The sequence below is a fragment of the Chaetodon trifascialis genome, chromosome 16, assembly GCF_039877785.1.
Source record: "Chaetodon trifascialis isolate fChaTrf1 chromosome 16, fChaTrf1.hap1, whole genome shotgun sequence".
In the NCBI taxonomy this organism is placed as follows: Eukaryota; Metazoa; Chordata; class Actinopteri; order Chaetodontiformes; family Chaetodontidae; genus Chaetodon; species Chaetodon trifascialis.
In genome coordinates, this window is record NC_092071.1 from 25,490,371 (window position 1) to 25,517,056 (window position 26,686).

A 26,686-nucleotide genomic window follows, 5' to 3' on the forward strand; every position below is an offset into this window, starting at 1 on the left:
TTCTGTACACACCAATAACACAGAAATTTCTTCATTTTTGTTTGTTTGTTTGAGTTTATTTAATGTAAAGTTAAGCACAGGCACATGCACGCAACACACACACAAAAACCAGACATCTCGCATAACCTGTTGACATGCGTATTAAACTTTGAGTAAGTTTTTATACTCATTTGTGTTGGATATAAAACTTCACCAAAACAAACTGTCGAAACGAGGAAGGTTTCTTCTTTTTGGCCAATTCATCGTGTGTGTCGGCCCACAGTCCACTGCTGCTTTCAAACACACACACACACACACACACACACACACACACACACACACACACACACACACCATCTGGCCTGACGTGTCTAAATTTAAACAACTGTTCACAGCTTTAGGATGACAAAGATTCCATAATAGCCTGGACTGAAACTGCTGATGTTTGTAATATACACTGATTTTAACACATACTGCTAGGATCCTGCCTTCCTGTCTCTCCTTTTGTGTCTTTTTCCCCTTTTCCCTGTGTGTGTGTTTTGTCTGTTCACCCCTGCTGGCGTGGCTGGGCAGCCCCTTACCTGCTGCCAGCTCCACCCCCTTTGACTCACCTGTGTTCATTCTCCCAGATGAGCTGGAGTATTTAAGGAGTGAGCAGTCTTCTCTTCCTTGCTGGATTACTCCTTCATCCTCCCATGTTGCTGTATGGTTTTCTGGTCTGTAAGTACCACATCTCCCGTTTTCCCTCGATCTCAGAGAAATTGTTTGTTTGTCCATTGTTTGGTTCCAGCCACTGACCGTGTGCTGTGTTTTTCTTTGTTTCAGTGCATCCCTGCCGCTGCCACGCGTGCCTCGTTTTTTCCAAACCCGCTTCGTCGGAGCTCCTTTCGTTCATCCACTCATTGAGTACGTTTTTGTTTCTCGTTTGTTAAATAAATATTGTTTGGTTTTACACAAACCCTGTCTCCGGGTCTGCATCTCTGGGTCCTAACACTTTGCGGCAATTCTGCCTAACAGAATAATCCGGCCAGTATGGACCCAGCAGATCCCGTTCGCAAGGCACACTGCTGAGCAACTGTTACAGGCTTTGTGTGAATCCACACAGCACATGGCGTCTCAGGTAGCCGACCTGTCTCGCCACATGACTAACCTGTCTAGTTTCCTCTCTTCCCCAGCTCAGCCTCTTGCTAATCCCTACGAACCAGCTCTCGCCGATTCTCTTGCTACAAATCCCGAACCGTTCGACGGGTCCCACGACAAGTGTAGGGGTTTCCTTCTGCAATATTGTTTTCCGTCAACGACCCCGAGTCTTTTTGTCCGACCGTTCCAAGGTTCATTACGCGTTCGGGTTGTTGCGAGGTAAGGCGTTGGTTTGGGCAGAGGCACTCAACTCTTCCCTGGACATTAGCGCGCTCTCTTTCTCTGAGTTTGAGAGGAGACTGAGACTGGTCTTTGACCATCCTGACCACACGGGTAATGCATCCAGTCGCCTCCTGAGGCTAACACAGGGTACCCAGTCTGCTGCCGATTATTCAGTGGATTTCCTCACGATCGCTGCAGATTCAGGTTAGAATGACACCGCGCTTCAGGGAGTGTTTATTCATGGACTGGACAAAAGACCAGGCTCGTCAGTAGCTCTGGGGGTACTGACGAGCCCTATCCCCAATAACTCTAAGTCCCCTAGATCACGCAAACTTCAGGCCCAAGCCTCCCTGGGTGTGGGGAAGGAATTGTTGTCTTTGTTGGCTCTCATAGACTCTGGCGCGGAAGAAAACCTCTTGGATGAATGCATGGCGGCAGATCTGGGCTGCCAATTAGAGGAACTGGAGGAGCCTCTGAAGGCTTACGCCTTAGATGGCAAAGTCATGTCTAAGGTAACACACCCCACCACACCTATCAAGTTGATTATTTTCGGTAATCACCAGGAGGAGATTTCATTATTTATTGTCCACTCTCCACACTCACCCCTGGTTCTTGGTCATCCCTGGCTCCAGAAGCACAACCCACACATTGACTGGAGCCAAGGGAGAATAGTGGACTGGAGTCCTTCATGCCACGCTAACTGCGTCCATTCAGCCATTCCACCCACAGGGAAGGACACGGGGATCTCCTGCGCTCCTCCTGAACCGCCGGATCTCTCTCTAGTTCCTGCGGCTTATCACCACTTGAAGGAGGTCTTCAGTAAAGAGCAGGCGCTGTCCCTGCCGCCTCACCGGCCTTACGACTGTGCCATTGATCTTCTCCCCGACACTTCTCTTCCTTCCAGTCGGCTGTACAATGTCTCTCGTCAGGAAAAGGAGGCTATGGAGAAGTATATCCAAGAGTCATTAGCGGCAGGTATTATTAAACCATCCACCGTCTTTTTGTTAAGGCTGAAAAATGTGAGTTTCATGCCAGCACTGTCTCTTTTCTAGATGATGGCAATATAAAGATAATTAACTTTTATAATCCATGTAGAAATCTTACTGTAGATGTGTTTAAGGAAATAGCTGGGACAGTACACAGAAGAGAAATATGGTGTGGAGACTTTAATGCTCATAATAGCTTATGGGGCAGCAATCACACAGACAGCAATGGGGAAATAGTGGAGGAAATGATGGATGAAAGATCACTGGTCTGCCTTAATGATGGACAGGGAACAAGAATAGATGTGAGGAGAGGGACGGAGTCATGCCTAGACCTTACACTGGTATCACTTATATTGGTGAATGCCTGTGAATGGTGTGTCAAGAGTTACTGCAGTGTAGGGAGCGACCACTACCCAGTATCAATTTCAGTAAATACAAATGTATGCATACAAGAGGGCTATACATTCACCAGATGGTGCTTTAGTAAAGCTGAGTGGCAGAAATTCAGGATATGCTGTGAGGAGTCTGCAAAGTTGATAACACTTAATGGATGCATTGAAAAATGTACTACACAAGTAAGTGAACATATTTTAAGTGCTGCAAATCTGAGTATCCCAAAAAGAACAACAAAGGGCGGGAAGAAGGTGGTTCCTTGGTGGGACGTGAGTGTAGCAGAACTGTTAAAGAGCAAAACAAAGCATTCAGAGCTCTACAGAAAAATAACGCAGGAGAATCTGATTGACTATTAAAGGAAAAGGGTTGTCTCATAAGACAATAAAAGATACAAAAAAGAAAACTTGGAGAGAATTCTGCTCCACCATAGGCAGATGAGTTAAATTAGGAGATGTCTGGTCTATGTTTAAGCTAATGAGTGGGAAAAGGAAGTCAGTTAAAATCCCAGCACTGGTTAATGGAGATCAGCTAGCAGTGTCAGATCAAGAGAAGACAGAGGTGCTAGGAAAGGCATTTGCAGCAGTACATAATGGTGAACGCTAGGGTTGAGCCAGATACTCGTTTCAGACAGATAAAGCATTTTTGACGAGTACTTTGCTAAGCAGGCTAAAACTAAGGGTATGGTTTCCAAATTATACAATTTCTTGCTTGTAACAGACACTCACACATTTCCACTAGAGAGGGTCTGGAGAAGAGATTGTCCAGATCTAACCCAAGATTTTGATTGGGATGAAGTGTGGTCCAGCATTTGTAAAGCATCACAGAACCCAGACCATCATCAAATTCATTTTGATTTTTTACACAGAACATACCTTACCCCTGTGAAACTCCATCACATGAAAATTATTAATGATTCTTTTTGCAACCTGTGCTCTTTAAAAACTCGGGGTACGTTTACGCACATGTTTTGGGAATGCCCTCCTGTTGAACAACTGTGGAGCAATGTTGCATCCAAATTATCTGACTTGTTGCAAGAAAAAGTACCTGTTAATATGTGTGTGTTGGTCTTGAATGACCTGTCAACTCTTAATATTTTCCCGAAATTGAAGCCCGAATTAATGGTGCAAATGAGAGCACTCTAAATGCCTGGCGTAGTACTGCTGATTCTCTGAAAGACATGCTGTAAGATTTTGCTTATTTATTTTTTACCACCAGCTCTCTCATTTCTATGTCCCTGGATGTCAAGCTCCCTCTGTTTTGTTTTGCGTGTTTTTGTGTGTGTCTTGTGGGTGTGTGTCTATGTCTGTCTATGTGTGTGTATATTTGCTCTTTATGTATGCACTTTATTTTTGCTTTTCAAGTGAACTATTTCTTTTCTCTTTTCTTCACTGTTGTCTCTTTGAGCAATTCTTTTTCTTTTTCTTTTTTTTAAATAATTAATAATAATATTACTGCTGTGTTCTGTGGTATCCTATGACATGTTCCTTTGTCTTGGGTCCACTGTATGCCTACTGTCAAAACTGAGATTATCCCTAAAATTTTTGGCGTACTTCTTTTTGATTTTTTGTCAAATTTTAATACAAATTTGATCGCAAAAAACCCCCAGCTTTTTTTACCATCTGCTTGCTCTTAGTTTGGCTGATGATATGAAGTCAGCTGAAAAACTCCAAACCACGCCCACTTTCGGTTTAGGCCCCGCCCACTCCAAGTACAGCTAAGGATACAGATAATTTAGATGGTTGAACAGATACAGATAGTCGTGTACTCGCTCATCCCTAGTGAACACCTTGACAACATCCACAGGCAGCAGAAAGAGCGAGTACTCCGAACGGAAACGCGAGGGAGAAGAGAGAGGACTTTAGGTCAACATTAGACATGGATTTTACAATGACAGAAGTCAAAATAGCATTACAAGGTACCAGGTACACAGCCCCAGGACAAGATCAGCTTTGCTATGCCATGTTCAGGCAGCTCCCAGAAGTGTCACTAAAGCTAGTACTGAGACTTTTTAATATCACCTGGAGACATGGGAAGATACCAAGTTGCTGGAAAAGGGCAATAATCTTACCATTCAACAAGCCAGGGAAGGAATCTTCAAATCCTAATAACTATAGACTAATAGCACTGACATCTCACATGTGTAAATGGTTGGAGAAATTAATAGTGAGTAGGTTGACATATGTATTGGAACAGAGAGGGCTGCTAAATAACTATCAGTTTGGGTTCCGAAAAGGTCGCTCCACTGTGGATGCAATGATGTGAAAAAAACACTTAAAATGAAAGAGATAATGGCAATAGTATATTTTGATATAGAAAAGGCGTATGACTCAATGTGGAGGGAAGGGTTACTGATCAAGTTAAGTAAAATAAGTATTGGGGGAAGGCTGTACAACTGGGTAATGAACTTTCTGACAGATAGGAAAATTAGAGTCAAGATTGGAGCAGTTTGTTCAAGGGATTTTGAGGTCAAAAATGGCATCCCACAGGGCAGTGCATTTAGCCTGCTGTTGTTTAATATCATGATAAATGACATATTTGAAAAGTGAGATGGATGTATCAAGTCAGCGCTATATGCAGACGATGGGGCTATATGGATGAGGGGAAGAAATGTATTACATGTGATAGAGGACATGAAAGCAATAAATAAGGTAGAGAAATGGTCATATGAGTGGGGTTTCAAGCTGTCAGCAAGCAAGTCATGCTACATGACATTCACAAATAAACGCAAAGTTGATACTGAGAAGCTAACACTGTATGGTCAGCCAATGGAGATGGTATCAGAATCTAATTATCTGGGTCTGTAGTTAGATTGTAAATATTCATGGAAAACACATATGAAATTACACTACAGAAAGTAGACAGATTACAGTACAGAGGACTTCGTGTATGCACTGGAGTCAATAACAACCTGCATAAATGCAGTACAGAGGCAGGGGAGACACCCCTGGAGCTAAGGAGAGAAAAACTGGCATTAGCTTACTGGGTAAAACTAAAAGGAATTGGGGAAGAAAATCCTGCAACAAAAACAATTCAGAGATGCTCGGAATACTCCAGATTCCAGAGACGTGGGTTTGGATGGTCAGAGGAAGAAATGTCAAAAAAGTATGGACTGGAGGCCAGAGAATTCACAAAGTCCACTCGAGTTAGCAGTGTACCACCATGTCTTGTCCCAGATGTAAAGGTAGACACAAGTCTGGAAAAGAAAAGAAAAGAAAAGAAAAGAAAAGACAGTGGGTGGAAGAGGTCAGACCAGACAGAGTGGTGGTGTGCACTGACTCTAAAGCAGTTAGAGAAAATATCCAGTCAACAAACGCTACGAGAGAAGACTTATTGTTATTGAGATTCAGCATAGTTTTTTAAGACTTCATAGGGGTGGTGTTGATGTTCATTTCTGTTGGGTTCCAGCACATGAGGGAGTAAAAGGTAACAAGATGGCTGGTAAACTTGCAAAAGAGGCCTTGAAAAAGGAAATATCAGTACCAGTTCAACTTGGAAAAGGAGAAGGAAAAGCACTAATCAGACAGAAAGGAATGAAAATATGGCAGAAGATGTGGGAGGATGACTCGAAAGGAAGGGCATTTCACAAAATTCAAAAATCAGTCATAACAAGATATGTCAAAGAAAGGAACAGAAGAGATGAAATCAAATCTAACAAGACTCAGGGTGACACAATGTTTACCCTGGGGAAAAGGAATAATGACAGGTGTGAGAGCTGTGGAACAAAGGAAAATGTTGAACATGTAATATTGCACTGTGCAAAGTATGTAACTGAGAGAGAGGCTTTAAGAAAAGGTCAAAGAGATAAAACGGGAATGGAATCTTTAAGGAATACTGGGAACAGAAGGAGAGGGGATAAGAGACATCAGGAGGGCACTCTTTATTTATTTAGGTAACACAAGGCTGGCAGGCAGAATATAAGGGATTTTTTTCACGGTAGCTTTTAAACGTCCACTTTTAGGCAGAATATAATCGACATGATTTTGCACACTCTTGTACAGTAGGTGGCAGTATTGCGATCTGCCGAAAATCGAGAGGAGAAGAAGAAGAAGAAGAAGAAGAAGAAGAAGAAGAAGAAGAAGAAGAAGAAGAAGAAGAAGAAGAAGAAGAAGAAGAAGAAGAAGAAGAAGAAGAAGAAGAAGTCGTCGTCGTCGTCGTCGTCGTCGTCAAGTGGGATAGTGATTGTGCCATGTCGCAGGCTGTGGGAAAGGTGAGTGAGTACGAAGCGTAGTTAAACTCCAACATTACAGCAAATATTGCTTCTAAACAGGGCCGCTGTCAGCAGTGTGTAGGTTACGCCACTGCCGTGCCTCAAGAGTGATTCTGTATTCTGTCTGCTTTCCTGCGAGAACTGTATCCCTTGCGGGACCGGCCGCATGTTCGTCTTGAATTAATTATGAGCCAAAATGCTGTAAGGTTGATACAATCTTCGCTGTACGGGGCATCAACGTTGATATGGTTTATTCCATGTTATGTCTGTTAGTCTATAAGCCCTACTGTTGTTTCATCGCACGCGGTTAAAATAGCGTTTCGTTGGTATTTCACCTCAGTGAAGTTGTAAAGATATTCACAGATTCGATCGTCCCGGATCAATAACTCATGAACAAAATCTTGTCAAACACAAACCATACTTCCTTCTAACCGTAGTAAATAACACAGTGAGCTACAACCTAATTTCAATCATGAGCCATCCACTGAACGAGACAAATTCCATTGATTTCTGTGTGCAGGTGGCATTAAATGCACAGAACACAGACGAGTGCACAGGGACCGTGTATTTGTGCAAAACCGAACGTGATACAAAAATGTTCAGTAACTTCACTGTGTCACATGTTGTGTCAAAATCACTTAACACTGTAATACTCTCATGATGCACTACAACACTTATATTATTATTATTTCCATATTTTGGGGGGAATTTTACATGGAAAAATAATCATAACTTCACCATTACACAGTGTAGTGTCACCAAAATCACTTCACATTATAATGTTGTCCTGCTGGTTCCACCACAACATTTGGTTTGCAGAAAATATGCTTTCATACAAGTTTTGGGAATTTCTCTTGTGGAAATATTCAGTAATGTTCACTGTTATACAGTGTACTGTCACCAAAATCAACCCAACTGTGAACCCATTAGTATGTGAAAATGAAAAATGCAAATTCAGTTATTGCATTTTCACATACACATGCATAAATGGACATTTTGGAAACTTCCTTGTGTGCGCCCCTGTTTATGTGCTAGCAGTCATCTTCTTCCATGCCTTTGCTCCCTCATTGCTGCATTGCATGGTGTGTTAAGAGACCCTGGGGCTATAATATATCAACTATCTGGATGTGAATAGTTAACTGCATAAATAGGCACGTGTTTTCAAACAAACATTTTGTGGGCAACTTTTAAAGCATGACTTACAATGTATTCAACAGAGATGTTTACTACATAAAAATAGTATTCATAAGTACACCATGTCTGAATAGAGACTAAATTCTATGATTAGGCCTATGGAATTCGTTGTCCATTCTCACTAAGAATAACATGACCATGAACCAGCTATCTTTGGTGCGAACTCAGGCTTTGCGGTATCAGGAAGATTGCTCACTTTTAACTGAGGTGGGTCACCATGGTGACTTGTACTGCAGGGCTGGCCCTGCTCCAGATCAGGTTAACTTCAGAGGATTAGGTCTAAACCCATCAACAGCTTGACCACCAACCAGTCAGATCACTGGAAGAATTGAACTGTTATTCCTCCAGGATTTCCAAAAGTGCTGACTCTACAATAAAGCAGTGTTTCTCATTTCTGGTCCTCGGGCCCCACTGCCCTGCATGTTTTAGATGTTTCCCTCCTCCACCACACCTGATTCAAATGATCAGCTCGTCATCAAGCTCTGCAGTGGCCTCATAACGAGCCACTCATTTGAATCAGGTGTGTTGGAGCAGGACACATCTAAAACATGTAGGGCAGTGGGGCCCGAGGACCGTAATTGAGAAACACTGCAATAAAATTGACTGGTCGTACAGAGCAATAGGCTTTCCGTTTCCACTTTGGTTTTAAAAAAGAGTTTAAAGCTAATAGATGGATAGTAGCAGGATTTTAATCGGGCAAAGTGTCTTTCATTCTGGACGGCATACCTCACATTGTCATCACGAAGTCACAAATCTATGTTTTGCACTACTCCTTTATTTATGTTACTATTTGCTCATATCCGTTACATCTGTGCAAATATCTCGTGCAATATTACATATTTTTTTTACCTTGTTAAAAATTTTTATCATGCAGTAGTAAAGAACACTGTATTTTCTTGTCCACATCTTACTCATGCAATTCAGGTAAATTATGAATGCAAGATTTCAGTCACATAGACCTCATCAGATATTAGCTACTTTTGTTATCCTCTCTGCTTTGGCAGCAGAAGCAGTCTTACATTACTTGTAACTTTTTTTTACATGCATCTATTCTCAATAGTTTGTTTCATCAGACAAAAAATTATACAATAAAAAGAGTGTCAGGCAGCTTTAACTCAGGTCAAGGCTATTTCAGCTCCTCTGTGCTGAAACCGCGAACCTGAAGCTCATAATTTGTTCTTCCTGTGAATGCATGTGCTTTACGTATCTGAGATGTCCTCCTTCAGCTTGGAGTGGACAGAAAGACCAGTTTATACTATTCTAAGAGGCTTGACAAAAATTAAAAAGCACAGTAGGTTTTCTGACAAAGTTCCAACGTGCCGTTGTTCAAGTGTACAGATGGAGCCCAGTGTTTCAGTGCCGCATATTATTGTACAAGTCAAGCACATTTCAGGCGAGAACAATGTAGTGGCCAATGTACTGTCTAGGGGCTGATGGTTATGGTCTGTGTTAGTAAGATAGAATCTAAGTTGCTCAAAAATGTGAATTCTAGTATATTACATTTATGAGAGCATGGTGCATTTCCTTGGTGCAAATTAATATGTTTGTCCAGTGTTTTTTTTTTTTCCATTATTCGGGGAATTCACCAAAGTCAGTGTGCTACAGATATTGCGAAGAACTCTTGTTGAGACTGCGATGGACAACAGATGATAAACCTTATCCTCGTAGTATTTTTGTTTAGCTTCTGGCTGTATTTGCTAGTAAATAAACTGAAACCAATGCCACACTGCTAGCTGTCAGTGCAGTGGTTTGGCTACAGATATTGGGTCCTGCAGCCACTACAAAGCCATGCACACGAGCCACAATGCCCAGCATGGCAAGGTAAAATAAGTTATTTACTTTGATGACGTGTTGGAGGTATTCTGGTTTGCAGAAAATGCACTTTCCCTTCTGCAGCTCCTCATCTAACAATTCACTGTGACACTGACCAAGATAATACTTAATTGATCCCACACTGGGGAAATTTAGTCACTATAGCCAGCAAGAATCACAAAGAGCAAGCACAGTGTCATAAAGAAGTCAAAAAATTAAAAAGTATATGGGGTAAAGAATAGAAAAATTCAATTCAATTCAATTCAATTTTCAATTCAATTCAATTCAATTTTATTTGTATAGCGCCAAATCACAACAGAAGTTGTCTCAGGACACTTTCCATATAGAGCTGGTACAGACCAAGCTCTTTTATCTACAAAGAAACCAACAATTCCCCCATGAGCAAGCACTTGGCGACAGTGGCGAGGAAAAACTTCCTTTTAACAGGCAGAAACCTCGAGCAGAACCAGACTCTGGGTGGGCGGCCATCTGCCTCGACCGGTTGGGTGAGAGAGAGGAAGAGCAAGAGAGGGAGAGTGAGACAGACAGACAGACAGACAGACAGACAGACAGAAATGCAGTGAGAGAGAGAGAGAGAGAGAGAGACAGAGACAGAGAGACAGAGAGACAGACATGCAGTCACAGTAACAGTGACAGTGGATGTAATAACAGCAGTAGCAGTTGCAGTGGATGTCAGGCAACAATGTAAAAACAACAATGTAAATTGAAAAACAACTTAACAACTATGTAATGTACATTTATGCAGATTATAAAAAAATAGTAAATGCCATAAAAAAAGTACTGTTGCTAATATTCTTATGAGAAAACTAACAGTGAAATCTATTGCACTTGAGAAATACTATTGCACCTAAGAAATACTATTGCACTTGAGAAATATTATGTCTATATATATGCACAATATATGCAATTTATAAAAATACAGTTGCCAATATGGATAATAAACAGTTGATTGCACAGTTGAGAGAAATATACAACTTAGAAATTGCACCAGATGAAAAGGATAATATGAGCATATATTAGCATTGATAACAGTAGTGCAGAACAAAAGTAGGCTTATGATGTAGACAGCTTCAACACAGTGCTCCCATTACATGATGCTGGAGTTAAACAGCCTGACAGCTGTTGGGATGAAAGACCTGCGGAACATTCTTTCTTACGGACTGGATGGAGCGGTCTGTTACTGGAGGAACCGCTTAAGCCCCCCGCTGTCTCATGCAAGGGGTGGGATGGGTTGTCCATGTGGGTTGTCCATGATCCATGTCATCTTGGGTAACATCTTCCTCTAACCCCTCTCTTTGATGGTGTCCAGAGAGCAGTCGAGGACAGAGCCAGCTCTTCTGACCAGTTTAAGTCTTTTCCTGTCCCTGTCAGAGCTTCCACAGCCCCAGCAGACCACAGCATAGAAAACTGCAGATGCCACCACAGAGTCATAAAACGTTTCAAGATTCAAGATTCTTTTAATGTCATATACTTGTCACAATGTAACATGGTCACCAGTAATGAAATTCTTTGTGCTTGGTGCCAAGTCAACTTCACGGTGCAATAATCGCTTCATGGTGCAAAATATTCAAGAATAAAATATATACATATAAAAATAAATATGAATAAAATAGAGGTTGCAGATTTATAAAAATAGAATAGAATAAAAATAGAATAAAACACTAGAAATAGTTTAAAAGAGGTGAGAGGTGAGTAAGAGAGAGAGAGTGTGTGTGTGTGTGTGTGTGTGTGTGTGTGTGTGTGTGTGTGTGTGTGTGTGTGTGTGTGTGTGTGTGTGTGTGTGTGTGTGTGTGTGTGTGTGTGTGTGTGTGTGTGTGTGTGTGTGTGTGTGTGTGTGTCTGTGTCTGTGTCTGTGTCTGTGTCTGTGTGTCTGTGTGTCTGGCAATTCAACTGTTTAGCTAGATAGATAATTTAGATAAAAACTGTCCTTGAACCTGCTGGTTTTAGTCCGGATGCTCCTGAATCGCCTGCCGGATGGCAGGAGCATGAACAGTCTGTGTTTGGAGTGGCTGGGGTCAGAGAGGATCCTCTTGGCCTTCCTGCTGCAGCGCTGGCTGTAGATGTCTTGGAAGGCTGGCAGCTCTGCTCTGGTGATGCGCTGGGCTGATTTTATTACCCTCTGCAGTGCTTTGTGCTCCAGGGCGGTGCAGCTGCCATACCAGGCCGTGATGTTTCCAGCCAGGATACTCTCGATGGTGCATCTGTAGAAGTTTGACAGTATCCTAGTGTTCATGCCAAACCTCTTCAGACGCCGCAGGAAGAAGAGGCGCTGTGTCGCTGACCTTACAATCAGGTCTGTGGTGAGTCCAGCTGAGGTCCTGGCTGATATTGATCCCCACGAACCTGAAGCTGCTGACTCTCTCCACTGCTGCTCCCTCGATGTGGATTGGGGCGTGTTCTCTAGGGTTGGGCAGTAATCTGGTAATAAGGTGTCCTGCGGTATCTAAAAATAGCAATGGTATCAGTTTCATTACTGTCATTTAAAAAAAAAAAAAAATGCTGCGCATAGGTCAGTAGGGTCCCAACATAATTGTAGCATCGTCATAACAAAAATGAAGTCCACTGTGTTCAATGTATCTGGTTGAACTTTTACTCGAAAACAGTGACTGTGCAAAAGTACAGACTAAAAATTAACCTGAGCAGTTTTACAGATGTTAAGTAGGGACTGACCAATTATCGGCCTGGCCGATAATATCGGCCAATATTCGTCATTTTTTCAATAATCGGCATTGGCCGTTTTTTCCACCGATAACCAATTAAAATTAATTAATGTACTTTAAAACACGCTCCTTTGGCTCTGATGCAGCCGTCTCTCCGCCTGAAGTCATCACTCTTGGCTGTGTAACAATGTCCCTCCCACAGCGCTCACTGATTGGCTACATGGCACAAGTGAGTCAGTGACAGCCACTCAACACTGAAGCCACTTCATGCACTGCCACAGACAAGGAGAAGCAGACGACTGCTCCGGTAATCCAGCAGAGACAAGGCAACAGAGTCATTCGAAGTTGCAATAAAAACCCTCTTTGATCAAGTTTTAAAAATACCACAACCTTATGATTAATTTCAGTGGTAACATGCAAGCCCAGAGTTGACATTTCATCAGCCTACTTGTCTAATCACATCAAGCATAATGTAACCAAGTGAAAATGACCTGAAGCTCCTTACTTAATAAAAAAAAAAAGAAGACGTAACGACATACCGGTAGGTAGACTATAGCAAGTATAAAGGAGGAAAACCTGCTGAATTCTGCTGTTTGGCTCTGGAGATGAAACTGTTCACACAACTTCAATGAGGCGTATTTCATGATGACCCACCGCTACATTATAATTGCTGCAACCACTTTATAGCTGGGGCCAGACACACAATAATAATATAGGCCCTTTCGGTTAGCATTACTTTGTGGGAATAATAAATATCCTTACCTTCTCAGCCTGTGGGGTGGCTCCTGGTTTATCAATGAACAACACCGGAGGTGATTATAACCTATGAGTTTAACAGTACTACACGCTAACATGTCCTTGTTTGTTTACAATCGCCTCTCCCTCAGTGCTCATGCTCTCACTACACTATGGTGCAGCAACTTAACTGCTGGTGTTAAATGATCGTCTTTTTGCCTGTCACTCGTAAAGTCAGTCGTAGAGTCAGGCAGAGAGCACATGTCGAGGAGATTATTCTCAGTGTGTTTTATTTTCAATCAATAAATTTACCGTTGCGTCTACAACTCACTTGTGTAATGAAGCCTTTATTGTTTGCATTTACAGTTGCTAAGTGCCTCATTCTTATTTATGTAATACGACATACAGTTTAAGCACAAGAGTTTACATCTAGCCTACTGCTCTGAGATTCAGAATATACCTTTATTACTCTAAATATATATAAATAAATATAATAATAAATAAGGAACTCCTGAACCCCTCAAAGTTTAATCTTTATTTACCCATTATGCTGTTTTATGTAAAAAATTAATCTGAAAAGTAACTACTAAAGCTATCAAGTAAATGTAGTGAGCCAAGGTTCCTGCCACCCTCTTTATTGGTTTGCTCTTAATCATTAAGGGAAAGGGAAGGGAATCATTAATGATCACTTTTTGTTTTAAAAATAATTAAACTAAAGGCATTTCAATTAAGATTTTGTGTTTGTGTTATTTTACAAAAAGTTAAGCTTTTATTTCAGTGTACACAAAACAAACATACTGTATTCATTCTAATCCCAGGTGTGTCTAAATTTTGACACCAAAATTTTCATTTTTTGCTGCAAACAAATATTTGTTCTAAATATCGGCTATCGGTTTGCTTGATTATTAACTATCGGTTCAATAAACAATTCATGATGGTGGAGGTGAGTGCTATAGGCCGAAAGTCATTTAAGCAGCTCATATTAGACTTTTTAGGTACCGGGATGATTGTGGTTTTCTTGAAGCATGTGGGGACTACAGACTGGAGCAGGGAAAGGTTGAAAATGTCTGTAAAGACATCTGCCAGTTCGTGTGCACACGCTTTGAGGACGCAGCCTGGGATGCTGTCCGGTTCAGGAGCTTTGTGTGCATTCAGCTTATTAACACACATCAACCCGGGATAGCTGGAAAGGGCAGTTGCCTTGTTCCAGCAAGGCCTCCTGCTTGCTGTTATCCTCAAAACGGGCGTAGAATGAGTTCAGCTCCTCAGGGAGAGAAGCAGACATGCTGCAGCTCTTTCCCCTGTAGTCTCTGATGGTCCTGAGCCCTCTCCACATGTTTCTGCTGTTAGAGTCACTGTTGCATGACTATCTTTTCCCTGTATTGACTCTTAGCTAGGGCTGGGTGATATGGATGAAAACTGTATCACGATATAAGTGTTTTTTATCGGTCAATATCGATAATTATTGATATTTTTTCTGACCCATTTAGAATAAGGACCAGGAGAAAAATACATGAAATTTAAACATTTTTATTTTAAATTTAAACTTCTTCTGTTTATAATCCCCTCAGCTCTCAAGGCAGACAGGAAAGGAAATGTCAACACAACCATGGAAAACACTCAAATAATAAATGTAAATAAAAGGGTAAAAATGTAAACAGAGAGAAACCTGAGAACTTTGTTCTGCAGATTTAGTGCCAGGAAGTTCACAAGCTGATTCACCTTCTGGTGAATAAAATGTTTTTGAATATGTGCAGTGTTTTAGACAGATGTTTTAACATCTGTCTAAAACACAGGCGCTCATTTGGGCAGAGTATCATTATCTTGTCCAACTGCAAGATAATGGGGGGGGGGGGGGGTCAGAAATGCGGGATGTGGGAACACTACTACACTACTTCATCAATAAAAGTGCTGAGCTACTGAAAATCTATTTGATTCAGAAAGCTGCAACAACAGTCATGCTAATGAGGAATGTATTTGAAGCACTAATGCCGCTACTTTTAGCTCCATTACTGCCCAACACTGACAGACACATACTGACATAATATACTCTGGCAGAAAACCCAAAGTTTTTTATATAATACAATGGATGATAACCATTATTCCTGTATTATTTTTCTTTACTTTCTCTCTGTGTTTACACTTAAAGTGAAACCAGTGCCACACTGTAAGCTTTTAGGGCATGGTTTGGCTATGGACATCGTGTCCTGCTCCCATCACTGCACATGAAGGCAAGATAAAATTCAGTTCTTGCGTGGAGCTTCTCAATTAACATCTTAACTAGAAGCTGATCCTGCTTGCTACGCTTCTAGCGAAGCAGTATGGCCTGGTGTTGCTATCTTCTGCTGTGAGACTGTTGCAAATGCATGACATTAAGGTTTGACTTGGGACAAAATCCTATGTTGTGGTCAGTTAGTAGATGTACTGCAGTAAGCCTTTGTGGTAATAAATTCCCCAACACATAACAACAAATAATCTTTCCAGTATATCTGAGATTCAGCCTGATTTTAGTTGAGCATCTTACTGATGATATTCTTTGATTTTTTTCCCCCCAGATTAAAATGCCAAAGAAAAGCAAAGCAAAGATTGTAAAGAGACGGAGCAGTGATAATGAGCAGCTCCGTCCTAAACAGAGCAGGTTAAAGCACAGCAACACTGCATCCCCTCTGTGCTTCCAGAGCCCACTCAGCCTGTTTGAGAGCTTCATCCAGCCCATGGAGACAGAGCAGTTCTTCAGGGACTACTGGGAGAAGAAACCTCTCCATCTGCAGAGGTCTGATCCCAGCACAGCCTTCTACTTCCAGTCTTTGTTCCAGCTGTCTGACCTGCAAAGCCTGTGTTCTCAGGGTCTGGAATACTATAGGGACATCAATGTTGTTCGCTGTATCAACGGCAAGAAAAAAGTGCTCAACAAGGAGGGCCAAGTTAAGAACAGTGTTCTTAATAAGAACTTGGTTCAGGATAAGGCCACAATCCAGTTCCACCAGCCCCAACGGTTCAAGGTGAGAGTGCTGCCAGCAAAGAGGAAATCTCCGCTTTGTTGCCTTTGGGACAAATGGTGCTACTGCTAATGTAGCTCATTTCTACACCCCTTTTCATTTAATTCAAACAGTAGTATTCTGTGGAGTTTTATGTGACACTTTGCGTCATTGAAATATTTTGATGCATTATCATTTCAGTAGTCTTACTGGTAATATCAAATATACAGATCTTTTAGTATAAACACGCTTTTTTGACAACAAGCATACAGGCATTTTGATCAGGAACTATCTGATCAGAGAAAGGATACATTTAAACAAAACAAAGCCATATATAAACATTTACAGATCACATTCTTGCTGTTGTGTTTAGTGGGAACATGGTACTTGAATTCTCAAAATATGCTAGCAAAAATTATGGAATCTTCTCAAGAAATCACTTTTGCTAATGATTTTAATAACTAATCATTAAAGCTGCAGTAGGTAACTTTAAAAAAAAAATAATAAAAATTTTTAATTTTTTGTCATATTTGCTAAAACTACTACTACTGTTGTTAGACTCACTGTCACTGTTACTGTGACTGCATGTCTGTCTGTCTTTCTCTCTGACTGCATTTCTGTCTGTCACTCTCTGTCTGTCCCACTGTCTCTCTCTTGCTCTCCCTCTCTGACTCAACCGGTCAAGGCAGATGGCCACCCACCCAGAGCCTGGTTCTGCCTGAGGTTTCTGCCTGTTAAAAGGAAGTTTTTCCTCGCCATTGTCGCCAAGTGCTTGCTCATTGGGGAATTGTTGGGTCTCTGTAGATAAAAGAGCTCGACCTGTACCAGCTCTATATGGAAAGTGTCCTGAGACAACTTCTGTTGTGATTTGGCACTATACAAATAAAATTTAATTGAATTAAAACTGTCCCTCTGCTCAGACAGCAGTACATGAAACATGTAATCTATGGAAAAAAAAAAGCGGCTACATTGGTCCCACCTACTGCTCCTACTGCGATTTGCAGGAATCCACAGCGCTTGACACAAAACAACCAATCAGAGCCAGAGGAGCATCTGAGGGAGTGTGTGACATCTGTCAATCACTACTCACACACGCTGAGAACCACCCCCTCCCTCCGCTCATGCTGCAGGCTGCCGCTCAGTCAAACAGCTCTGTGAGCGGCGTCAGGAGGCTAGTGAAAGCTATGGCGGAGCAAAAGACACCCATCAAAGGAGAAACTGCCCATACCGCCACTGCCAACAGCAGCATATACGGCTACGACAACAAATAAACATAAAGCTAATATGGTGATTGTTACAGTAACACAGAAGCACGTACAGTATGTTAGGGACAGTGATGTAGCGGCTGGGCAGAGTTAGCTTGTTTCCGATGTTAAGACTAATGTTACTGGTTGTCACGGCAGCCGCGCAGATGCCGCAGGGAGGAGGGGCTTGGAGGCAGGGCATGAGTGCAACAGAAAGGGAGGGGGAGTTACATGGAACTTGTGTTCAAATTTTCAGGCTAAGTCTGCACTCTTCTCGATCTTACCTACTGCAGCTTTAAGTGAATTGTGACTGAAAGAACGCTTTTCACATTCAAATGCGTATTAGAGCAAAATATATATAAAGTGTGATGCAAATGTTTTAAAGTTGTTATTTTATTTTCAATTTTATTATTTTTTTTGTCCCAAATCTCAGGTCAAATAGTTAAGTGAAAATTTTTGAGGAGCAACTTTCATGTAGTTTTTCCTGTGTGTTGTCAGAATGAGCTATGGAGGATCCAAGAGAAGATGGAGTGTTTCTTTGGAGCTTTGGTGGGTTCTAATGTCTACATCACACCACAGGAGTCCCAGGGCCTTCCAGCTCACTATGATGATGTTGAGGTACAACCATGAAAGCATGACTGGACTCCTTCATTCTATTTTTGGCACACCGTTATTCCACTACATATTTATTACTGAACCTGAACTCCCTCTGAGCCAGTCAGAGCCTTTCTTAAAGTTACCAACTGATGGCAGCCCACCTTGTAATCTTGTTTGTGGTGGAAAAAGTACTGAAATAATTTACTTTAGTAAAATCTGCAATACAACAATGTATTTTGTTACAAGTATAGTAACAGTATTCAGATTATTTTTTTAAGTAAATGTGTGCAAAGATTTTTCAGCTAAATTTCATTGTGCAAGTAATTGTTATGTAGAAAGGGCCCTATTAATATTTCTTTTAATATTTTGATCTTGTATCTCATCAGAGTGGAGCTAATTTGAATTAGCCCAGATGATCGCCATCATCCTGTTTATGGCTATGACTACGATTATGGTCGTGATTATCATTACAGCCGTTTGAATGACCATTACCAACATGATCCCTGGCAAGCAGCTAAGCCGCATCCACCCCCCCTTTAGCAGACAACCACAGGTAGACACTTACTGTGAACCTAAGACAACAATTTCAGACTTTGTGCACAAGGACCCACGAGAGCTTGCAAGATTGAAGCTTGCCCTGGATAATACTCTCACCAGATGCCTCGGAGCATTTTAAATTTCAAATATTGATCGATCGCTTGAAGTGTGAAGCAGCACTTCTCATTGCTGATTCATACATCAATGGCCAGTTCCCCTTCGGTGATAGTATGAGAGCTCTCACTGAGATGGATCTGGATCTCCATTCTGACGGATGGACCCAACATTAAGAGTGGTGACATCAGAGCCTTCAAGTCATTCACTCTCCAAGTCAGTGCACCCGTGGGCATGCTGCACCAGTTGGGAGACCAGGGTTGGACAGAGCTGAGGTGCAGAATGTCTCTCATCTCTTAGCTAAGTTGATTTAACATTTTGATTGATTTTCAATGTAATTACATATTACAAATACAATTACAGTAGTTATAACCCACCCAGAAGTCCCTCCCCATACCCTTAGCCAGCCTATCCCATAAACTTAACAGATACTGTGTAATAAGAAGCCACATCATAAGTATGAAGAAAACAACAACAACAAAAGAAAAAAAGAAAAAGAAGCACAAACACACACATACACACCGGCTGGCATCTAATCTTTTGGATGTTGTGGCTTTGTATACTCTCATAGTACGTCAAAAAGGGGTCCAGGTTCTCTCAAAACTCTGTATAGAGCCTTTTAGAGTGTATCTGATTTTTTTTTCCAATTTCAGAAATGACATGGTGTCTCTAATACATCTGCTGAATGTGGGTGCTGTCTGTCCCTTCCACATGAGAAGTATCAGACGTCTAGCAAGCAGAGAGATGAAAGCTATGACAACATGGAATTTACCTTTAAGAGAGCGAGTTTCATCAGTAAAGCCAAAAATTGCACATATTGGGTTTGGGACAATATTCACACCACACATTGTAAAATAGGCCTGAAAAATGTCTGCCCAGTATGTTCTGAGATGTGGGCAGGACCAGAACATGTGTATGTGATCAGCCGATTGACTTTTAAAATGCGTACAAGGGGGTCAACATCAGGAAAAATCTTGGCCAATTTGGCCTTAGTCCAGTGAACTCTTAAAAGGATTTCAAGTTGAATCAAGCTATGTCTAGCGCAGGAGGGCGAGGTTTGTCCAACACAGCCTACCACTGATCCTCAAAGCAGAGTTGTGAAAATGATCAAAATTTGCCCTGAAGAAGGAGATTTGAGACAGAAGTAATGCTTTTTGTCATCCAAATCTTAAAGGCTGAGTCTGAAGTAGAGGGTGGAAAACTGTAGTTATTGACAATTGGGGAATGAATTGACATTATGGACAGCTTGAAATGTCTTCTAAATTGTGACCGTATCTTTATTGAATTGAGGACAATTGGGTTGGAAAAGAAATGGCTTTGTGGAGTTGGAGGGAGCGCAAATGACCGAACCAAGGTGGACTGGACAGTTTGCACACTCAAGGTGTATCCAGGCCTCACTCCTGTCAGGGTGATTGTCCTCTGTCCAGAAAAGCATTTTCTGGATATTACAGGCCTAATAATAGTAGATAAAATTGGGCAAGGCCAGACCAGCAAGTCTCTTAGGCTTTTCAAAAGATTGCCTTTTAATCCTGTGTGATTTACCATTCCATATGAAGGAAGCTATGCAGTGGTTCAGAGTTTTAAAGAACCTTTTCCTAATCAGAATGGGTGTGTTATGGAAAAGGTAAATAAATTTCATCCATCCATCCATCCATCTATCCATTTTCTCCCGCTTATCCGGGGCCGGGTCGCGGGGGGAGCAGTCTAAGCAGGGACGCCCAGACTTCCCTCTCCCTAGACACCTCCCCCAGCTCTTCCGGGGGGATCCCGAGGCGTTCCCAGGCCAGCCGAGTGACATAGTCACCCCAGCATGTCCTGGGTCTTCCCCGGGGTCTCCTCCCGGTGGGACATGCCTGGAACACCTCCCTAGGGAGGCGTCCAGGGGGCATCCGATAAAGATGCCCGAGCCACCTCAGCTGACTCCTCTCGATGTGGAGGAGCAGCGACTCTACTCTGAGCTTCTCCCGGGTGACAGAGCTCCTCACCCTATCTCTAAGGGAGTGCCCCGCCACCCTGCGGAGGAAACTCATTTCAGCCGCTTGTATCCGGGACCTCGTTCTTTCGGTCATGACCCAAAGTTCATGACCATAGGTGAGGGTAGGAACGTAGATTGACCGGTAAATCGAGAACTTCGCCTTTCGGCTCAGCTCCTTCTTCAACACGACAGACCGGTACAGCGACCGCATTACTGCAGCCGCTGCACCGATCCGCCTGTCAATCTCACACTCCATCCTTCCCTCACTTGTGAACAGGATCCCAAGATACTTAAACTCCTCCACTTGAGGCAGGAACTCTCCCCCAACCTGAAGGGAGCAAGCCACCTTTTTCCGGTCGAGAACCATGGCCTCGGACTTGGAGGTGCTGACTCTCATCCCAGCTGCTTCACACTCGGCTGCGAACTGCCCCAGTGCATGCTGAAGGTCCTGGCTCGAGGGAGCCAACAAGACAACATCATCTGCAAAAAGCAGAGACGAAATCTGGCGGGTCCCGAACCGAACCCCCTCCGGCCCCTGGCTGCGCCTAGAAATTCTATCCATAAAAATGATGAACAGAACCAGTGACAAAGGGCAGCCCTGCCGGAGTCCAACATGCACTGGGAACAGGTCTGACTTACTGCCGGCAACGCGGACCAAGCTCCTGCTCCGGTTGTACAGGGACTGTAGAGCCCTCAATAGAGGGCCTCCAACCCCATACTCCCGGAGCACCTCCCACAGAATGACGCAAAGGACACTGTCGAATGCCTTCTCCAAGTCCACAAAACACATGTGGACTGTTTGGGCAAACTCCGATGAACCCTCAAGCACCCTGTGGAGGATTTAGAGCTGGTCCAGTGTTCCACGGCCAAGACGAAAACCGCATTGTTCCTCCTGAATCCGAGGTTCGACTATCGGCCGGATTCTCCTCTCCAGTACCCTGGAATAGACTTTCCCAGGGAGGCTGAGGAGTGTGATCCCCCGATAGTTGGAACACACCCTGCGGTCCCCTTTTTTAAAAAGAGGGACCACCACCCCAGTCTGCCAGTCCAGAGGCACTGTCCCCATCTGCCACGCGATGTTGCAGAGGCATGACAACCAAGACAAGCTTACAACATTCAGAGACTTGAGGTACTCAGGGCGGATCTCATCCACCCCCGGTGCTCTGCCACTGAGGAGCTTGCGAACTACCTCAGTGACTTCAGCCCTGGTGATGGATGAATCGACCTCCAAGTCCCCAGTCTCTGCTTCCTCTACGGAAGACATGACAGTGGGATTGAGGAGATCCTCAAAGTATTCCTTCCACTGCCCGACAATATCCCCAGTCGAGGTCAACAGCTCCCCATCTCCATTGTAAACAGTGTTGACAGAAAGCTGCTTCCCCTTCCTGAGGCGCCGAATGGTTTGCCCCTCTCTTTACCCGAGTGTCCAAGACATACCGCCGAAGGTCAGATGATACGACTACAAAGTCGATCATTGACCTCCGGCCTAGGGTGTCCTGGTGCCACGTGCACTGATGGACACCCTTATGCTTGAACATGGTGTTCGTTATGGACAAACTGTGACTAGCACAGAAATCCAATAACAGAACACCACTCGGGTTCAGTTCGGGGAGGCCGTTCCTCCCAATCACACCCCTCCAGGTATCACTGTCGCTACCCACGTGAGCATTGAAGTCTCCCAGCAGAACAATGGAGTCCCCGGTTGGAGCACTTTCCAGTACCCCTCCCAGGGACTCCAAGAAGGCCAGGTACTCTGCACTGCTGTTCGGCCCATAGGCCGAAACAACAGTGAGAGACCTATCCCCGACCCGATGGCGCAGGGAAGCGACCCTCTCGCTCAGCAGGGAGAACTCCAACACATGGTGGCTGAGCTGGGGGGCTATAAGCAAGCCCACACCAGCTCGCCGCCTCTCACTGCGGGCACCCATATCACAAAGCACCGGCCCCTTCTGATCCTTCCTGCGAGTGGTGGGCCTACGGGAAGGCGGGCCCACGTCGCTCCTTCGGGCTGTGCCCGGCCGGGTCCCGTGGGCAAACCTGGCCACCAGGCGCTTGCCAGCGAGCCCCAACCCCAGGCCTGGCTCCAGGGTGGGGCCCCGGTGACGCCAATCCGGGCGACGTACGCTTCCTTGGTTGTTTCTCTTTCATAAGGGGCTTTTGAACTGCTCTTAGTCTGACCCGTCACCTAGAACCTGTTTGCCTTGGGAGACCCTACCAGGGGCATTAAGCCCCGGACAACATAGCCTCTAGGATCATTCGGGTGCTCAAACTCCTCCACCACGATGAAGGTGTCGGTTCAAGGAGGAGTAAATAAATTTCAGTAACACAATTATTTTAATAAGGTTGATCCGACCAGCTATGGAAAGAGGTAAGCTTGACCATCCTGCCCTATCTTGTTTACACTTCTCCAAGAGCATGCCAGAGTTCTTTATAAATAACAGAGAAAATGTGTGATTTGTGATGTGATTTCTACTCCTAGATACTTAAATCCTTTCTTAACTATGTTAAATGGAAAGTGTGATGGGGAAATTTGTGAGGCAGCTTGATTGAGAGGAAATATCTCACTCTTCTGGAGATTAATTTTGTAGCCCGACATTTTACCAAATTGAGTTAGGCGTACCGGTGAATAAATAATATATAATAGAATGAACAGTAGCTTTGCCCAGCTATTGCCTGAAAGTTCTGAGAGCCTTGTTAAAGTACAACTCAAACAAGACAACCTCATTCAAAACCTGTGGTAATTTTTTTTAAATTACTTCACCATCAGCATCCTAAGACATAGTTGAAGATGTAACCGTGTGCATAACATTAACAATATTTGAGAAATCACCTTTTCGTCGGCACATTTTTATTTTTGCCTAAGACTGTAAGAGATAAAACAACGTGGCAGTCTGTGAAACAGCTGTATTTCTTATACTTTGAACAGGCACATTATAAAAATTAATTTAAAAAATGCCCTTTATTAATGAATTATTGTATACAGCATTTTTTATTCATATAAAATTTGTTTTGAACTTCAAGTGCTTCTGCTTTCTGTCCTAGAATAGAATAAAATACATTCAAACCTGCTTGTGAAGCAAGGTTTGAAGTGTTTGCAAAACACTTAATGTGCGGGGACAGTCCAGCTGCTCTCCCCACTACATCCATATTTTGTGCATTGTCTGTAACAACAGCAGTAACTTGATGATTTTGTTATTATTCATGTCAAGCCCCTGCTCCAAAACAGAAGATTTCAAAATCTCAGCTATGTTGAGTCCAGTGTGTGACTGTCTGTCGGATAAAACATTTCATTTCCCATTTGCTGGTTATAGTATGAACTGTGACTGTAATATAGCTCTGTGTTGCTTGTGAAGGCCACCCATCCTCATCTGTAGTTATGGAGATGCGCTCTCCTTCTTTGAGGCTCTGTGTCATTCAAATTGCGTAAATTTTGACCACAGGTGGCAAAACTTTTGCATGCCATCATGTATAAGGAAACTGCAAGTCATTCTGCCTTTTAAATTTTACTTCCCTACAGTTTCTCACCTCAGACCCTTTAGTGTCTTGACGAAAGCATGCTTGTAGTAAGTGTGTAAATAGGTTCAGCAGACTTCAGGTATGAATTTGCTTTATCAGCATAAGATTTTTTTTTTTTTACTTATACTTATGGTGCTCTTTGCCCAGGTGTTTATTCTGCAGCTGGAGGGGCAGAAACGTTGGCTTCTCTACACTCCAACTGTTCCACTTGCAGCAGAGTACAGCCTGGAATCAGAAGAGAGGATCGGCAGGCCAACCCATGATATTGTATTGGAGGTACAGCACCATATAGGATAGCCAGTCTTTTTCATGCTACTATATATGTGTGTATATGTATATTACCAGTCAAGTTGGGATACACCTGGTCATTCAATGTTTTTTCTTATTTTCTGCATTGTAGATTAATGCTAAAGACATCAAAACTATAAAATAATCCTCAAGGAATTATGTGGTACACAAAAAAGCATGAACATAGCAACATATGTTTTGTATTTTAGAATCTTCAAAGTAGCCACCTTTTTGCTTTGATGACAGCTTTGCACACTGTTGGCATTCTCTCAGTCAGCTTGTTTGCTTCTTGAACTCTGCACAACACAACTGATGGAAGGAAGGAAGGCATGGAAGGAAGGCACGGTGACACGGTGGTAACGCTGTCGCCTCACAGCTAGAAGGTCCCGGGTTTGAATCCCGCTGTAGGTGCTGGGGGCATGTCCTCCACCTTCGGTGCCTGCTTGAGGAAAGGGACCTTTCTTTGTGGAGTTTGCATGTTCTCCCCATGTTCACCTGGGGTATCCTCCTTAAAAATACCCCCACTAAAATCATGCAAGAAGATCACGGTGATGAAAGAGATTGGGTCCCCGGGCTCCTGGTCTGCCGTGGAGGAAGGTGACCAGGATGGGATAAAGGCGGAGGACAAAATCTGCGTGGCGTGTGTGTGATGTAGTTGTTGTGTGACTAATAAAGGGGATTGTCCCTCTGATTCTTCTTCTAAGGAAGGAAGGAAAGAAATACCACTAATTAACTTTTGACAAGGCACACCATGGCATGCACATACACACACATTTATATATAAAATCATAGTTTAAGACAGTCTTTAAAAAAATGCAAACCTTTCCATTAATTTTCATAAACACAAATCTGTTAACAGAAGTTACCTTAATATATTGTACATTATATATTGAACATTAGGTTTTGGTATATACAATAGAGTTACATATTTTTTCAATGATTAAATCATCTTCTGTCTCAACAGGTGGGAGATCTTCTGTACTTTCCCAGAGGAACCATCCATCAAGCCAGCACTCCAGCAGGAGTAGACCACTCCACCCACCTGACTCTAAGCACCTACCAGAGAATGTATGAGAGCACGCCTCTTGTCCATTGTCACTTGAATGTCCTTTTACTTTTCCTTTGTCTAAGCAATGGCCAGAGCCCGACACACTATTGCGGTAGTTGTGGACGTGAAATGCAGGAAAAGCAAAATAACATGCTTTGGGTCATGCTCATGTGTGTCTAGCACAATTAAGTGTGTCCCACCGCTTCAGGATAACATTTATACTGCTTTCAGATGTCACTGTCAGAATTCATCTGTGAATTCATTCTTGAATTGTGTGCTATCCTGTAATTCCACATCGACAACTTTGTCAAACATTTTTTTGGGCTAGGTCTTCCTTACATGAAGTATACCGGTTTAAATCGTCATTACTCCTTGTGAAAGAGTAACTCCACACACATTTTGGAAGTAGGAATATATAGTTGCACTGGTGACTATCATTTAAAAGATGTGAGTCTCTTGAATCTGACCACACCCAACATCACAGCTGGGTATGGTCAGGTGTCGTCGTTGTATTTGTGACCACACACAGCTCTAATGTAGACTGGCGTGCATGCTCTGCAAGTGTGTGTGTGGTGTGTGTGTGTGTGTGTGTGTGTGTGTGTGTGTGTGTGTGTGTGTGTGTGTGTGTGTGTGTGTGTGTGTGTGTGTGAGTGTGTGTGAGTGTGCGTGTGTGCTTGTGCGTGCGTGTGTGCGTGCGTGTGTGTGTCTGTCATCTGTCCAACCTTGAAGCTTGAAGAAATTTGCTAAAGTAAATAATGACATGAATGAATGAATTAATGGCATTTGATGGCTATATTTTCACCTGATAACCAGAATCTCTTGCGTGTGAATTGTTGGGTATTCATCCATCTGTGATGTGGCTGATAAAGACCATCACATTCTCTGACCTGTGTACTCAATCAATCCTTACCTCAGGTCATGGGGAGATTTGCTGTTGGACATATTTCCCAGCTTGCTGTGTGACAGCAGCAAGACTGAAGTCAGCCTGAGAGAGGGCATGCCCAGAAGACTCCTACTGGTAAGATTGTTTGGATTGCGAT

The 26,686-nt window shown here is 42.9% G+C and overlaps 1 protein-coding gene across 4 annotated transcripts in view; it reads left to right on the plus strand.

Moving 5' to 3' along the window:
- The window catches only part of riox2 (ribosomal oxygenase 2), a 96,324-nt gene that overhangs the window by 1,502 nt on the left and 68,136 nt on the right, over positions 1 to 26,686 (plus strand). For 2 of the 4 annotated variants that reach the window (XM_070983501.1, XM_070983500.1), the window contains exons 2-6: positions 15,905 to 16,351; positions 18,070 to 18,189; positions 24,458 to 24,586; positions 25,563 to 25,666; positions 26,562 to 26,664. In XM_070983501.1, the coding sequence (XP_070839602.1) occupies positions 15,911 to 16,351; positions 18,070 to 18,189; positions 24,458 to 24,586; positions 25,563 to 25,666; positions 26,562 to 26,664 (897 nt within the window). In that variant the 5' untranslated portion in view covers positions 15,905 to 15,910. Of the gene's footprint in view, positions 1 to 6,789; positions 6,928 to 15,904; positions 16,352 to 18,069; positions 18,190 to 24,457; positions 24,587 to 25,562; positions 25,667 to 26,561; positions 26,665 to 26,686 lie in introns of those variants that run through there. The other 2 variants (XM_070983502.1, XM_070983499.1) reach the window with 2 other exon arrangements.